Raw genomic sequence first — 17924 nt, forward strand, 5'->3', positions numbered from 1 at the left:
GAAATGAATTCATTGCTGTGTCCTCATTTTGCTGTCCCCCTCCAGGTCCTAGGGCCCACAACAAAGATGGCGCTGGACGGAAGTAGTTCACCGGAGGGTCTACCCACTGATAGTGACACACTTGGCGTCCCGGGCCCAACACCATCTTGCTACATCCCTCCTAACTCCAGCAGGCCGAGGAAAGGGGAGAGTGGATGGTGGCCCGCAGACGCCCTGGGAAATGCTGCTGCACTCCAATGCCTGAGTGGGACTCAGGGAGGCATCCCAAGATGCTATGTCAGCTGGGTGGACAGTTGCTTACTCCCCAATGGGAGCGAAATCTCAAGCAGATGGGTTCCCTGTGTGGGTCCCTGGAGGCCCTGGCCTGAGCAGCCTGACCCCCTCAGAGGCAACTGAATATGACTGGCCAGGGAGTCCCCTGCATCTAGCACAGGGACTGGAGGTGCTGATCCTGTTGGTCCGGAGGAAACACAAGAAATGAGGCAGGCATGTATGTGCAATTTATTTTTTATAATGGTGGACATTGTGTTCCCTATTTATATGTGGGAGAAGCCCTATCTCTCAGATGCTGCCCTAGAAGACGACTTGAGAAAAATGGCATGGTGGTGTTTAATCACCATTGGGTTTTAAATATTTGCTAAACAAATTTAAAAAAGTTCAAAAATATTGAACAAAAATAAATTCTGTTGCAAACAAGTATTTTTTCTCTTTTACTGATGTGTTCTGTTGGGGCTGCACTGATATGTGGCACTGATAGGCATGGATTGGCAATAATAGGCAGCACTGTTGGACGTTGTGTGGGAATAATGATAATCAGGATACTGATTATCAGTGTAGATGTCCCCTTTCATATTGGCCAGTTACTGGCTCTGCCTCTCCTTACACTGTCGCAAAGGAATGCCGATAACTGGCAAGTGTGTCTACATCTGATCAGCTGTGATTTTCACAGCCGATCATATGGTAAAGAGCCGCTGTCATTGGCTCTTTACCCCGATCGGGTATGTACGGTGTTCTAGGGACACAGCTCACCACGGATTGCAGCGCCGCCCACTAAAAATGGGAGGAGCTCATGATGAGCAGTCCTGCCCGGCTGAAATTTGGCTATATGGCAGACGGGAATCGGTTGAATAACTAAGGGGTGGTACCATATGGTGTCGTCACCTGGTGGCACCGCCCCCTTTGCGATATCACTGACTGGGGAATGCTGGGTCAGTGATGTCGCACAGCCCCCTAGTTACTTAAGAACTAGGTGGGGCCAGGATCTGGTTGTTAAAAGAGGCTTCCAGATTCCACAAAGCGCTTCACCTGCAGATCCCCACAAAGAGCCCCCTTGCCAATAAGCACCCCCCCATGTTGAGGGCATGTGGCCTGGTATGGTTCAGGGGGGAGGCACTCGCTCGTTCCCCCCTTTCCTGACCTGCCAGGCTGAATGCTCGGATAAGGGTCTTTTTTTTTTTTTTACATTCAGCTGATGACTCATTGCTCCTTAACAACCATGATAGTTACTGGTTGTTAAGGGTGCCAACGGTCCTCGCTCCTTAACATTTTGATTTTTTCAGCTTGTGTTAGGGATGCCAGCTACCGCTTGAGGTGACTTAACGCAGGCTTTCATTACTAAAATACCGCATGACTTTATAAAATAACTCATGGAGTATTTTAGTAGTATTTTGTAGTGAATGCAATAAAACATTTTGAAAAACCCTGTGTGCATTGTGAAAAGAGCCCATAGTCCCTTATTCCCTCAAATAGTTCACATACTATTGATGTTAGGCTGACTGGTCTGTAGTATACAGGTATATTATCTTAGCCCTTTTTTAATATTGGTACCATATACCAAGTGGTAGCTTTTCGACAAACATCTGGTACCATTCTGGTTATTAAGCTGACCCTTCAGATTAGGAATACTGGTCTACCAATAACCCAAGTTCTTGGAATTCTTGGATGTAAGTCATCTGGTCCTCTGTATTTGTTCACAATAGGTTTTACCAGTCTCCTTCGAACACTGGCCTCCATTAACCAAATAGCAATATTCCATGCTGTGTTCATAACTATACTGCCCTGTTTGTTGTACCCCTCCTTTTCCTTAGTACTTTAGCACAGTTGTCTTCTCCCTGTCACTTGTAGCCATATCTCCTTAACTATGCTTTATGAGGCCAATATGCTCACATTTGGCTCCTAGTAGTTTTGGAATGTTGACAGTGATCTTTTTTTTAAAGGATATTTTTTTTTTCTTTAATAAGCCTTTTTACACTCAAATTTAGTCACCCTGGTTTGATTTTGTTTCTATTTAGTTTCTTGCTTAATGGAATATGGAGAAAAGGGGGGCTGTAATTAGCCCCTCTTTTCTTTATGGGATTGCGGCAGGGGCAATATAAAATTAGTGACCTTTTTATGACCTGGTCTATGAGCGGGTTTTGTGACACTACTGTCTCTGGGTCAGCTGGCCTCCTTTTCCTACTCAAATTTATCCTTGTATCTGGGAAGATTTGGTTCAGGACCCTTCTTCCCACTCAAATCAGCCTTGCCTCTGGGGAGATTTGACCTAGTACACCATTTTTTCCGCTCAAATCTCCTGCCAAGTTACCATCCAGTTTTGACCAGTCCTTAGATCAGGACTATTTAAGGGGTCCCCCAGCGGCTCAGATTCCACCGCCTCAGAAACTGAGCTGCGGTGTTCCCCTACCTCCCTCCCTCCCTTGTGTTGTCGCGGCCAGTTATTTATTGGTAAGTGTCGCCTTTGTGTGATGCATTGGTGGACTAAAGTGTTTTCTAAATTTTGAAGTTATAATTTTGTACTGAATAAAATTATTTGAGTTAATGTTGTGTAATTTCAACCTGAGCCGTAGTGGCTAGGTTGTTTGAGTTCATGTGTAATGTGTTTTGAAATAAAATATTTTATTTATGTTTTGTAATAAACCAATAATAAAATGGCCGCGGCCTATAATTTCCAACCCAATGTCGTAGTGCTGCTGTTATTTATTTAAGTTAAGTGTTTATTTGATATATTCAAGTGTGCAATCCCTGCCTGCTGTCCCATAAACTGTCTGATGCCCTAATATGTTCCTAAAGTGCTCCCACTTTCCGTTCGTGGTTTTTGTGTCTAGATTATCCACCAATTTAATGTCATGAAGTATGGAGGGAAGTTTGCAAAAGTTGGATCTATTGAAATTGAATGTTCTTGTCCTTCCTTCATATCTCCTTTTATGATTTACAGCAAATGTTACTACCATGTGATCACTGGTACCCAAGTTATCCCTTACATCCACGTCAACAATCAGCTACATGCTGTTTGTAATTAGTAGATCAAGCAATGCTATATTGGATATTTGAAATCACCCATGATAACAACATTGCCCTGCCTCACCGCCATTTCGAACTGTGAAAGGAGATTGGTCTCCTCTTCATCCTTCAGGTTAGGGTGCCTGTAGCATTCTTTTGTTTTTTCTCCTTGAAGCTCCAACCACAAGGATTCCACCCCCTTCTTTGCCCCGGTAGTAATGTCATCCCTCATAGTTACATAGTTTGTGAGGTTGAAAAAAGACATCAGTCCATCCATTTCAACCTATGATGTGTGTGTGTGTTAGTACATTGAATACCCCTGTATGTTGTGGTCTTTAAGGTGCCCATCTAATAGTTTTTAAAACTATTGATGCTCCCTGCTGATACGACTGCTTATGGAAGCGAATTCCACATCCTTACTGCTCTGACAATGAAGAACCCCTTACGTATTTTAAGGTTAAAACGTTTTTCCTCCCCTTTTATTGAGTGGCCACGTGTCTTATTGTATTCCCTTTCTCTAAAAAGTTTGTTCCTTATGCTAGGGTCCTCACCAGTACAGTATTTGTACATTGATATCATATCCCCCCCTCAAGCGTCTCTTCTCCAGAGAGAATAAGTTCAATGCTCGCAGTCTTTCCTCACAGCCGATGCCCTCCATTCCCCTAATTATTTTTATTGCCCTTCTCTAGACTCTCTCTAGTTCCAGTACATCCTTCCTGAGGACCGGTGCCCAGAACTGGACAGCATACTCCAGATGTGGTCGGACCAGAGTCTTGTAGAGTGGGAGAAAAATCTCTTTATTTCTGGAGTGAATCCCCTTTTTTATACATCCTAGTATTCTGTTGGCTTTGCTTGCAGAGGCTTGGCATTGCATGCCACTGCCAAGCCTGTTGTCCACTAGGACCCCCAGGACCTTTTCCATCTTAGATTCACCCAGAGGTTTCCCCCCTAGTGAGTAGCTTGCTTTCGTGTTTCTGACGCCCAAGTGCATTACTTTACTTTTTTCAACATTAAACCTCATTTGCCATGTAGTTGCCCACCCCATTATTTTGTTTAGGTCCGCTTGTAAGATTTCCACATCCTGCATAGAAGATATTGGCATGCTTAGTTTAGTATCATCCGCAAATACCGAGATTGTGCTAGATATCCCCTCCACTAGATCATTTATGAATAAATTAAACAAGATTGGTCCCAGGACAGAACCTTACGGGACCCCACTTTCCACACCTGCCCAATCCGAGTACTCCCCATTCATCACCACCCTCTGGACTCTCCCCTGGAGCCAGTTCTCTATCCAGGTACCCTATGGTCCATACCTACATTCCTTAGTTTGTACAGTAAGCGTTGGTGGGGAACGGTGCCAAAGGCCTTTGCAAAGTCCAGATACACCACATCCACAGGCTTACCTTTATCTAGGTGGCAGCTCACTTCATCATAGAAGGTAAATAGGTTGGTGTGGCAAGAACGATTTTTCATGAATCCATGCTGATTACTACTAAAAATACCGTTTTCATTACTAAAGTCTTGTATAAGGTCCCTTAACATCCCCTCCAAAATCTTGCAGACTACTGATGTTAGGCTGACCGGCCTATAGTAACCCAATATATATTTCGGCCCTTTTTTAAATATTGGTACCATGTTGGCTTTTTTCCAATCAGCTGGCACCATACCCGTCTGTAGACTATCCTTAAAGATCAGGAATAATGGTCTGGCAATCACCAAGAGCTGAGCTCTTTAAGAACCCTCGGGTGCAAGCCATCCAGCCAGGTGATTTATTGAAGTTTCTCTAGTTTAGTTCTAAGTCTATCTTCTCTTAGCCATAGTGGTACTTCCTGAGGTGTATTATTTAGTTTAGCCTTACAAGCTGGGTTAGTGTAGCCCCCCGATTCTTTTGTGAAGACTGAAGAGAAGAAATTATTTAACACTTCTGCCTTTTCTCTGTCCTCTGTGGCCATATTTACCTTGTCGTCTTTTATGGGGCGAATGTGTTCTGGCCTTGCTTTCTTACTGTTTATATACTTAAAGAATTTCTTGGGGTTCTTTTTACTCTCTTCCGCTATATGTCTCTCGTGTTCTATTTTAGCCGCCTTGATTTCATCTTTGCATATCTTATTACACTATTAGTTATTATCAAATCACTCTTGATAAATATGCACATCCCTCCCCCTCTTCTACTAACCCTGTGATCTGATCTGATATAGGGAGTACCCCAGTCACAAACCAGTCATATGAGCTGTCAAACCAGGTTTCTGCTACTCCCACACACTTTCACACACTTTCTGCTACTCCCACTATACACTTTCTCACAAGCAGCTTGTATTTTGACACTGCTGTTAGTCTGATCATTTTTAGTTATCTAACCATATCGCTTCAAAGAGGCCCTTTAGATAGATATGAAATTTTAATGTGCAGTAAAGCTGACCATACAGACCAAACATCTTATGTCTCCTATTAAAGTTTAGGGCGGGGGGGTCTGAAAAAAGACCAGTTACTGGGAAAAATTATAAAGTGGCAATCTGTTTTTAATTTAAAAAAAAAAAAACACTCAATCTTTTGCTCATACTTCTCTTCTGAGTCACAGGAATGCACTTACTTTTGCACTCCTGTGACCCAAAATCAGTCTGCTGTTGGCTAACATCACAGTCAGTCCAGGATCCTGAAAGAAACTATATAGTCAGGATCTGCCCGGCTGCCGGATTGACAGCTGGCTCTCAGCACGTGGCTGAGAGCTGAAGCCAGCTGCTCCTACTCCTGCCTCGCAGTCCAGTGAGAGCTGGAAGGGAAAAGCAGAGAGCAGTGTCTGACAGTCAGAGCTGAATGAGAACTGAGTGAACAGCAGTCATGTGATTGCCCAGTTCTTAAGCTTAGAGCTGGCAGAGGACAGCTGCCGCATCAGATCAATGAGGTATTCAAAACAAACACAATAATTATAATCTGCGTCACCGAAAATAATAAACCAGTATACAACCTACTAATGTAGGTAAACATGTATCAAGACTTCAATGTTGGCACAATAACCCCTGTGTAATCTTATGTGGGTGCAGCCTGGACACTGTATAGGTGATTTCACAACAACCAAAATATACATCATATAGAACACAAAATATGTGCAGCACAACTCAAAATCATCACATTATCTATTAACATGTATATCCCAATGTATATCCCAACAAATTATAAGGTTCATATGTAGGTCCAATTAAAAAGTCCCAATATTATTTACACTGCCATACATAAAGTGAAAATAACAGTCTTCTGGCTTTTGAAACATTCATTGTCCACCCCCACTGGTGAAAAACCTGCTGACATCAGCTTCAGTCCCCACTACAGAGTCTAACAAGCACCAACAATTATATCCTCTCTGTGTCTGGAACAGCAGGCTTCCTCCACTGCAGTGGCAGAACTACCAGGGTTGCAGCAGTCGCATTTGCGACTGGGCCTCGGCGTTTCAACTTTAAGGGGGCCCCAAGACAGCAGGAATAACTTCCTGTCCAGTGCCTGATGTAGCAGCCGCAAGGAGGGTGAGCTCTAGCACTGCTGGTACTTCCGGCACTTGGCTTCAGTGACTGGCTTGCAGCCTGTGTGGGGTGTTTCAGGTTCCATACACTGTGTTTACTCTGTATGGCAGCGGTCGCATTTCTCCCTCTTTCCCCCTTTCTCCCCCCTCTTGCCTCACACCAAAACATAGACTGAAGCCCCCTCCTCCTTCTCCTTGGCTCAGATGTCACAGACAGCAGGAGGAGGGAGAGAAGAATAGTCACAGCATCAATGGGATGGGATATGCTGTTCTGAGGTTAGTACTGAATCTGAATGCTCTGAACTTGCAGGAGAAGGAGACACAGGGAAGGGGACTAGAAGGGGGCAAGTTGTCAAAGAAGAATACTTGCAGTGATTTAAAGGGGGGGATAAGAATATGGTGTATGTACTTGGGGCACTTTGGGAGAAAAGAGAACTTGTGCTGGGGGGTGGGGGCATGGGGGGGTTAGATTTTTATATTCAAGATCTCGCTCCTCCCAAAGTGCCCCCAGTACATACAGCACCCCCCCCCCCCCAAGAAATCACTGCAAGTATTCTTCTTTGACAACTTGCCCCCTCATTTAAAGAGATTCTGGCTGCTATTGAGGGGACAATCATGTTGTCTGGGATCCCAGTCACCTCGCTAGATATTCAGGGCAATCACCCCCAGGCGCCTTCCATTAGTGCCCCCGTCAGGCAAGTTAGTGGCGGCCAAGTGCCTGAACTTTTTTTCAGCACTGGGCTCCAAGACTCAGAGCCGGTTCACACCACTAATCACAAACTAACATACTGTGCATTCCTGTGCAATTCACATGACTTCCAGGTGCTGTGTGATTTCAGCCCTATCATTTGGGCTGAACTTGTTAAGTTGACACCCGCTACAGATCACTATGGCAGTACATTTTAAATGCAGTGTGGGAAACACACACAAAATGTAGGTTTCCCTCACTGTATTCTAGTATGAATAGACCATTAGTCCGGATACACAGGAATTTATTTGTATGTCAGGAAGGTCCCACCAAAAATAGGACAGTTGGAAAGTATGGATTTGTATTAGAAGGGGAGAGGATTTGTGTTTTTTTTTTTTTTTTTTTTTTTTTGGGGGGGGGGGGGGTTTGTACTGGGAAGGGGAATTTAGGTAGTAGGATGACAGAACTGGGGAGAATACTTATGGTAGCATGGTGAAGAGAGGATTTGTGCTGAGGAGGATGGGGGGGGGGGATTCTACCCAGGATAGGGGAGGGGGTTGTGCTGGAATGGAAACCTGGGGGAGAGGATCTGTGCTAGAAGTGGGGAGAGGATTTTTCCTGAGAGGGGGATCGGGTGTGGGTGGATTTGTCCCAGAGGGATTTGAAGAGACATCCTTCACACTGTACCCCATCACAAATACGGGTGCAATATGAAGGAGGTCCCAGCGAGGCTCTAGACAGTGGGGGGGGGGGGGGTTGCGTTGTTAAGGGGGGAGGGGTGGCAGGTGGACAGTGGGATGGAAGAGCATCAAAAATCAAAATGCACCTTCGCCTGTGTAGACAAAAATTCTTGCACTGGCCCTGCTGGTACTGATAACGGCTGCCTGACTTGCCCCCACTGCTCACCAGCTCAACGCTGCCAGTATGACCTTCCATCCTCTATCAGTATCCCCAGTGTGAGCCACTTGCTGTCAGAGCTCTCCTCCTGCACCACTGTCATGGATGATCTGCTCAGTGTCCGCTCACTGAGCCTGTCTGTAAAATCCTGTTTAAAAATCTTTTGGATGCTGGGAGTGCAGGTCTTACATGCCCGTAAAATCTATAACATTTAGGGCAGTACCTAAATACAGGTGGAACACCGTGTTGAACTACCAGGGTCACAACTGGACCCTGGTTTTCTGCCACTGTGGGATCGTAATAAAGGACCCCACAATGAGAGTAAAGGGCCCCTGGCCCGGAGGGAAGGTACCAGAGGACAGGGGGGGCCCCTTCACGGTTTCTTGCACCGGGACCCTAAAGGTTGTAGTTACGCCTCTGCTCCATGATATCCTCCCACGATAGGAGGCTCCAAGGTCAGCACATTTACATATAAGGAAACCCATGAAGGATACCCATAATGCTCGCAATTTCCACATCTATTGATAAAAAAAAAAGAAAAACTTACAAAAATCCTTGAAAATGCATGCAAAGGTACAAAATTTCCTGGATGACGACATCACTGGCTCAGCCCCTCCCACCTATATGTGATGCGCCCCGTGATTGGGCTTCCTTAGTAGGTCTACCACATATGAACTTTAATTTGTTTACAATATTGGGATATACATAATAATAGATATGTGATGATTTTGAGTTGTGCTGCACTTCTTTTGTGTTGTATTAGATCAATGAGGAATGTTTTTTTTTATCATCTACCCCAAACTTTTCCTTGCATGCAACATATAATGAAATCTAATCTAAGCGGCTGCTCTGCTATTGTTTGTCAATATTTCTAACCCTTTTACTCGGTTTTAAATTTAACATACCAGTAGTAAGACTTTTTGAAAGTACAGGAAGAGGGTCAGATTCCTGCTCTGGCTTGATCAGGATAGAGGCAGCAGAGGATGAAGTGATATCTCGAAGGAGACTACTGACACCTTGCGTGGATTCCTTAAGCAAGGAGGTGACATTCTGGGTGGACTCTTTTAGAAGATGAGACACTGTAGGAACTGTCTTTGCTGGTCCATTTAAGTCCGCATTGTCAATGTTGATAGCAAAAAGAATAGAGTTCAAGCCTAGGAAAACAGGTTGAAAACAAATAATCAGAAAACAGTAAAAAAAAGTTATTTTCTGAATGATATGTTTACCTAAAGCGTATGTGAAGGCAAAAAAAAAAAAAACATTTTGTAATTTTTTTTAAAATGCATGCACATTACCCACGTTCTATCATTGCAAGTACAGAAAAAAAAGGTATTTTACTTACTTGTAAATTCCACATCTTGGAAAACAGTACAAGGCACAAGCAACGCTTTCACACACCATGGGTTATAGCTCCATACCTTCAGGTGATTAGACACTGGCAAGATTCTGAAGACCTACCCTCCCAGGGGCACCTCGCCTATAACTCTACCCCGCTTTATGAGTCCTCAGTTTTTTTTAGCAAGCAATGCAGAGTAACGAGGAAAGTTTGGGTGGGAAAGGTGTCCTGCAACATATAGATATTTAAAGGTAGGTCAAAATGTCTCTTATCTGATCATATATTACAGGACACAGGCAACTTATTCATACACCATGGGACATCCCAAAGCAATGAATACATAAATACAAGGGTTGGCAATAACTAGGCAACTGAACTGTGGAACAGGCACATAAACAGAGGTAAAAACTCCAGTTTCAGAGTGCCCCTGCAATAATCTTGCAGCCACCAGATTAAACATGTACCAATTAAAACTTTGAAAAAGTGTGAACAGAAGACCATGTGGTGACTTTCCTGAGTTCTAAAACAAGATTGGTGCCTAAAGGTCCAGAATGTTTTAACAAATCTGGTTGAGTGTAAGTGTAACAGAGTAGGGGAAGATTTTTAGAGGATAGGCTCTAACAATCAAATTCCTTATCCACCTAGCCAGCGGCGTAGCTAGACATTCTTTCACCCGAGGCAAAGACAGTCCTGTAAGTGAATGTACAAGGGTATCAATGGATGTACAGTGGTATCAGTAGAGTAGCAGGGGTATCAATGGTTGTATAGGGGTATCAGTGGATGTATGTGGGGTATCAGTAGAGGTACAAGGGACATAAGTAGATGTACAGCTGTAGCCAAAAGTTTTGAGAATGAATGACACAAATATAATTTTTTACAAAGTCTGCTGCCTCAGTTTTTATGATGGCAATTTGCATATACAACAGAATGTCATGAAGAGTTATAAGATGAACTGCAATTAATTGCAAAGTCCCTCTTTGCCATGAAAATTAACTTAATCCCACAAAAAGCTTTTCCACTGCATTTGTGAAGAAGGCTTCAAGACGCGCAAAATAATCTAGCAAGCACCAGGACCGTCTCCCACAGTTGATTCAGCTGCGGTATGGGGCACCACCACTGCAGAGCTTGCTCAGGAATGGCAGCAGGCAGGCGTGAGTAAATCTGCACACATAGTGAGGCGAAGACTTTTGGAGGATGGCCTGGTGTCAAGTAGGGATGATCTTCAAGTTTGAGTCGAAGCCAAGTTCGACTCGAACATCGTTTCTTCGCAGGAAATTTGAGCGCCCATAATGCACTGCTCGGGCGTGCAGCACGTTATGTGATTGGCCAAAGCATGCACCCTGACCTCATGCTTTGGCCATTTAAATGATCTCTGCCATGATTGGACAAAAGTTAGGCTGTCTTTAGACAATCATGGCTCAGGGGCTAAATACACGCCCCACATTATATAAAGGCTGCTCGCGCAGCCGCAGGGTGTAGTGTGATTATGCGGACGAGGAGACAGGGAGAGGAATGTGTTTGAGGCAGGGAGAGAATCGTTTTTTGCAGTTTGTCAGACAGTGCAGTGAGACATTGCTAGTAGTGTAGGGAGGGAGAGAGATTTGTGCTTTTTACACGTTCAGAGATCAGATAGTGAAGTATATTCAGAATGTAGTGCATACCGTACACCATATACCATACATAGATCTTGATCTATAAATAGGGCTATCGATTACATCATATCAGGTCATTGCAAATTGTATTCGTCACTTGCGTATACCGTATATTCATCACATCTCTATCTATATATAGTGCTATTGGATACATCACATCAGGTCATTGCATATTTTATCGGTCACTTGCATATACCATATATTCATCACATCTCTATCTATATATAGTGCTATTGATTACATATCAGGTCATTGCGTATTGTATCGGTCACTTGCATATACTGTATATTCATCACATCTCTATCTATATATAGTGCTATCGATTCCATCATATAAGGTCACTGCGTATTTGATCGGTCACTTGCGTATACCGTATATCCATCACATCTCTATCTATATATAGTGCTATTGATAACATCATATCTGGTCACTTGCGTATACCCTATATTGATCTCTATAAACATCATGTCCGAAAGCCTGACAAGGAGAGGCAGACGCTCACAGGCCACGAAAAGAGGGCAAGCAGCCTCTGTGTCCACAGTGAAAAGTGGTAGTCACAGTCGACATGGTGCATCCTCTGCAGGCGGGGCACGTCCGTCCTTTATTTCCGGTGCTACCCGTGTTATTCGGCAACAACATGTGTAAGAGTTGGTGGAGTGGATAAATAAGCCGTCCTCATCCTCCTCGTCCTCTGACACCCACGCTCACAGTAGTTTGTCTTCCTCTGCAGCTGCCAAAGCGGCCTGTTCCACAGGCTCCTTCTCCACACCTACACCTTCTGTTGCCCCACCATCATGCACGGAGGAGTCACCTAAACTATTCGATCATAGTGTCAGTGACATGCTGCTCGAGGATGCGCGGCAATTTGAAAGCTGTGATGTTGGTTCCAAGGTTGATAAAGGGAATGACATGAGCCTAGAGAGAGGGGGGTGACAATGACAGACAGGAATCTAGCAGTCATATCCCCACAGCTGCAGCATACTGCCATGTTTGCTCCAGTGACGAGTGGGGAGGGGATGATGAGGTCACTGACTGTACTTGGGTGCCTGACCAGATAGAAGAAGAAAGTGAGGGGGGGGGGGGAGGAGGCACAACTCCAATGAGGCAGGATGTGCTCCAGGGGCTGCCATAGGAATAGCCAACCTATTGCGTCACAGCACAGAGCTCCACAGGTGCAAACTCTCCGCGGACTCCCAAAAGTTCATTAGTGTGGGCTTTTTCAGCACATGTGCCGTAGACCGCAGTGTTGCTGTTTGCAACATCTGTCTGAAGCGGCTCAAGCATGGCCAGAACACCAGCTGCTTGGACAACACATGCTTGACAAGGCATATGACGACCTGCTATGCAGTCCGTTGGCAACATCACCTGAAAGAGCCAGAAGATCAAAACAAGCATACAGCACCTTGCTGTGCTCATCTGTGATCTCTAGCCCTACTATACCTCATGCCTTCTCAAATACCAGCATTGAGAGGGATGATGGTATAGCAATAAGTGCCACAGGGACTTGTACCCAATCTGCTAGCAGTACACCACCGCTTGATTTGAGCAGCAGGCAAATTTCACTACCCCAGTTGCTGAACCGTAGAAAGAAATACTGTCCCAGCCATCCACATGCTCAGCGTCTTAATGCTGGCTTGGCTAAATTGCTAGCATTACAATTGCTGCCTTTTCATCTGGTAGACTCTGATCCCTTTCGCAAATTAGTGGAATGTGCTGCACCACTGTGGCAGGTCCCAAAAAGGCATTTATTTTCGCGTAAGGCCATTGCGGCTCTCCACCGCCATGTGAAAGGTAGCTTTTTGGCCTCCTTGGACAGAGCGGTCAGCTGGAAGGTGCACATTACTGCTGACTCTTGGTCCAGCAGGCATGGACAGGGATGTTGCATTTTGTTCAAGGTGCACTGGGTAACTCTGCTGGCAGCTGGGAAGGATGCAGGACAGGGTTCGGTGTTGCAGCTTGTTTTGCCACCACGCTTCCAAAAAGCTGGTGCTGGTTCTGCCACATCTGGTTACTCCACCACCTCCTCCTCCTCCATGTCCTCTTCTGCTCAATTGTCCTCTGAAGCAGCAGTGCTCCGTAAGCATTCAAGGGGCTACGCAAGCAGTCAGGCTAAAAGATGCCATGCCATGCTTCAGTTGGTCTGTCTAGGGGATAGGAGTCACACCGGGGCAGAGATTCTGTCATCTCTGCAGGGGCAGGCTCAGAGATGGTGGTCCCCACGACAGCTTGAGCCAGGAATGGTTGTATGCGACAATGGCACCAACCTTCTCTCCGCCCTCCGACAGGGACACTTGACACGTTCCATGCTTGGCACATGATCTGAATCTGGTGGTGCAGCGTTTCTTGAGCAGCTACCCGGGCTTTCAAGATCTCCTGAGGCAGGCCATAAAAGTCTGTGGCCATTTCTGCTGTTCATACAATGGCGCTTATCTGACATTCAACAGGAATTCAACCTGCCCACCAACCGCCTCATTTGTGACATGCCCACCAGCTGAAACTCAAGGTTGGCAATGCTGCAGCGGCTGCACACACAGCAGCAGGCTATCAATGAGTACCTGTGCGAGAATGGCACAAGGACAGGGTCAGGGGAGCTTGGCTTTTTTTCGCTACGCCAGTGGCTTTTGATAAAGAAGGCATGCACCGTCCTGTCACCGTTTGAGGAGGCCATAAGGATGGTGAGCTGGGACGATGCATGCATCATTAACACTATCCCTCTAGTCTACCTGTTGGAGCACATGCTGCGTGGAATCATGGACAGGGCACTTGAGGCAGAACAGCGGGAGGAAGAGGAGGACTTCCTTTCCTCACAAGGCCCCCTATATGCAGATATCATTCCTGCAGGGCCACAAAACACACAGGAGGAAGAGGAGGAGGATTTCAGCAGCATGGATGTAGAAGATAACATACAGCAGTCTTCAAGGGATGGTTTTGATTCCCCAGAAACCCCAGGAATTGTACGTGGTGGGGAAGAGGTTGCTCCTGACAATGTCATCCTTAGTGGCCCACAGGACTCAGAAGCTCATGCCTCCTCCAACTTATGCTGCATGTGCTCCCTGATTCTGCAAAGCCTGCGAAAGAACCCGAGGATTTGTGCTATCAAGGAGAGGGATAATTACTGGTTGGCAACCCTTCTTGATCCACGTTACAAGGGTAAAGTTGCAGAGCTCATCCTGCCTTAGCAGAGGGAGCAGAGGATGAAAAAGAAATTGTGTACCACCTTTCCAGACACTGGGAGGTCAACATTCTCTGGACGTGTTTCCAAGGCATCGTTCAGCCAAAGGAGGAGCAGTGGAGAAGGCAGCCGGCTGACCGATGCCTTTAAACATTTCTTTAGTCCTCAGCAGAACCAAGGGCTGTTAGGTTTAAGCAACCATCTGCAGCATCTCCATCATATGGTGCATGATTATCTAGGCGCAAGAACAGACTTGGAGACCTTTCCAGCTGAGCATCCACTGGGTTACTGGGTCTTGAGGATGGACCATTGGCCAGAACTTGCTCAATATGCAATGGAGCTACTGGCCTGTCCTGCTTCCTGCGTGCTTTCCAAACGGACGTTCAGTGCTGCTGGAGGTTTTGTGATGGACAAAAGAGTGCATCTGTCCACAGCCTATGTTGACCAGCTGACTTTTATCAAAATGAATCAGTCCTGGATCAACAAGAGCTATCAAGCCCCTGATGCTGATGTAATTGACTAAATTTGCTAGGGGTCTGCAGGTCCTTGAAAACTGCATATGCTGAGGGGCGTGGCTTCCGGCGGAGTGAATTTTCGGCTTTCTAGCACCGCTCCATTAGCCCCCGGGGACACTGACTGCTACAACAGCCCTACGACCGCCGCTGTCGACCTCCTCATACCACATCTAAACCTCCGGACCCCCGTGGACAAGATGACGCGCCGCAAGAAGGATCCGGGACAGCTGAACAAGCTAGTAAGCTTCTTCAGGCAGCAGGGCCCGGGACTTCACAAACATGGCGGCGGAGCGTGCCAAGGCACAGAGAACCGCTCACATACTATGCAGCAGCATCCGCTGCCTTCTGCGGCCAGGATGGTAGCTAATCCAGATAGCGGGACTTCCTCAGGCTCAATCTCCCCTCCATCACCACCTCTATCACCTGCCTCACAGAGCCCGGCTAAGAACAAGCCCAGGACGGCTTCTCCACCCAGATCCTCCAACTATCCAGGTATGCCTGTTCCACACTCTCCATCTGCCTCATCATTTGCCCCCCAACATGTGTCAGACCCCTTTGCTGCCTACCCATCGGGAGATCACCCTGTCTCTGTGTCTCTGCTGAAAGACATGCTGTACACTTTAAAAACTTCTATGCACTCAGACATGATGTCCTGCATGAATAAGTTCAAGTCTGAAATGCACTCTTTAGGCACCAGAGTGGACTGTGTGGAGCACGCTGTCTCTGCCCAGACATCATCCTTTAATTACATGGTGGAAGCTGTTAACACTCAGAGGGACGAAATACAATGGTTAAAATCTAAAGTGGCTGACCTGGAGGACCGTTCCAGAAGGAACAACATTAAGATCAGAGGAATACCTGAATCAGTACCACCTGATCAGCTGCAGCCTTACGTTAGGACTCTCTTTCGTGCCCTTTTGCCCTCCGCCTCAGCTTCAGACATCCTGACAGACAGGATTCACAGGCTTCCTAAGCCCACTTTCATAGCAGGAGACCTCCCCAGAAATGTGCTGTTGCTGATCCACTTCTACCATATTAAGGATCAAATCATGAGGGCTATCCGCACATCCACCTCAACGCCAGCTGAGTATGCAGGCGTTCAACTTCTGCAGGACCTGTCTCGGCACACCCTTCAAAGCAGACGCAACCTAGCCACAATTACTAAAGCTCTGCTTAATAACAACATTCCTTACAAATGGAGGTACCCAGCTACCCTGCTTATCACCCATGCAGGCTCCACAGTCCTGGTCCGGACCCTAGAAGAAGGATTCGAGGCTCTCCGCACATGGAACATTCTTCCTCCGACTCCAGAGGGATTTACCACCTCCCCCCAACCTATGCTCCAAGAAGAACCTTGGCAAGTGGTTTCCCGCAAGCGATCTGCTAAATCTAAATGATACCCCCTCTAGGGCTGTACACTTCTCGTCCACCCTTACAACTTTCCAGTGTCCCTGGCCTAAGGATGTTCGTATTCTTTATGGCCCTCAAACTCAATCTTAACAGCATAGACTGTTCACGGACTGCTGAGACGGTCCCTTTCTTATACCTCCTCTTATGTGTTTTACTCCCTGATGTCATCCATCAACCCTTGATCCTACTTATGATTTACTTGACAACGCTGGTTACCTTATCTCACTTGGATTGCCCCTATGCCATGGGATCTGCGCTTCCATGTGACGCCTCCTCTCCAGAACCACTACGCCTCTGTGCTATCCATTGTCTTCAGCAACCTCCATGACCATCAAATGTTTAACGATTAATGCTAATGGCATAAATCACCCAGCGAAAAGACATTCGCTTTGGAAGGAAGTGCAAGATAGCAAAGCGGACATCGTCGCGGTACAGGAGATGCACTTTCAGTCTAATAATCACCCAGGCTGCCTCCACAGGAACTTTTCCCATGTTTTCTTTGCTAATGGCCCAGAAAAAAAGGCAGGGGTGATGTTAGCATTCAGAGACTCGCTGACCTTCCATCTGAAATCAGTGTTACCGGATCCTGAGGGACATTTCATCATACTCACCTGTGATGTTAACAATCTTCCTCTAACGATTGTGGCTCTGTACGCTCCAAATACGCACCAGTTGCGTTTCCTACACAGACTGCATAAACAGATTTCTTGGGTGAAGTATGGGCATTTATTAATGTGTGGAGACTTCAATCTGGTTGTCGACCCCGGGCTGGACTCTTCGTGTCCTTTCGGGGGCCGACAAGTCTCCTTGGCTAATTTACTACGGTCAGAATGTCTGTTTGATGTATGGCGCTGTTTGCACGCATCCGAGAGGGACTACACGTTCTTTTCTAATCGTCACCACTCGTATTCACGCATAGACTTGTTTGTCACAGATCTACGCCTGTTGGAGAAGTCCTCCTCCTCGGTGGTCAGGGATATCACCTGGTCTGACCACACGGTGGTGGAACTGACCATCGAGGAGGGGACACCTGTCAGAACAACGTTTCTCTGGAGATGTGACAGCAGGACCTTGCAGGAATCCAACCCACATATTAAAAAGAACCTTAGTGAATTCTTTGAGATCAACACTCCTTCGGTTGATGACCCCTGGGTGTTGTGGGGTGCACATAAAGCTTTTTTAAGGGGAGTGTGCATCCAGCAACACGCTAGGGTGAAAAAACAAAGACAAACTAAAATGAAAGACCTCATATCCCAAATACACACCCTCGAAACCATGAACAAACGGTCCCCCTCGGATGCAAATTCTCACAAGTTGTCCCATCTTAGACATGAATTGCGCCTCCTGTTTCTAGATCAGTCCGACAGGCTGCTGAACAATTTAAAAAAGTCCCATTATACTCAAGCAAACAAGGTTGGTAAACATCTTGCTTCCAGGGTTAAGCAAAAGCAGGCTAGA

General features: G+C 46.0%; 1 protein-coding gene across 1 annotated transcript in view; it reads right to left on the reverse strand.

Moving 5' to 3' along the window:
* The window catches only part of SNX29 (sorting nexin 29), a gene marked incomplete at its 3' end in the record, with an annotated part of 1499164 nt that overhangs the window by 1130382 nt on the left and 350858 nt on the right, over nucleotides 1-17924 (reverse strand). The window contains exon 6 of the mRNA XM_082261720.1: nucleotides 9287-9535. Within this exon, the coding sequence (XP_082117846.1) occupies nucleotides 9287-9535 (249 nt within the window). The remainder of the gene's footprint in view (nucleotides 1-9286; nucleotides 9536-17924) is intronic.

This window comes from Pelophylax lessonae (assembly GCF_965119305.1).
Source record: "Pelophylax lessonae genome assembly, chromosome: 6".
Lineage (NCBI taxonomy): Eukaryota > Metazoa > Chordata > Amphibia > Anura > Ranidae > Pelophylax > Pelophylax lessonae.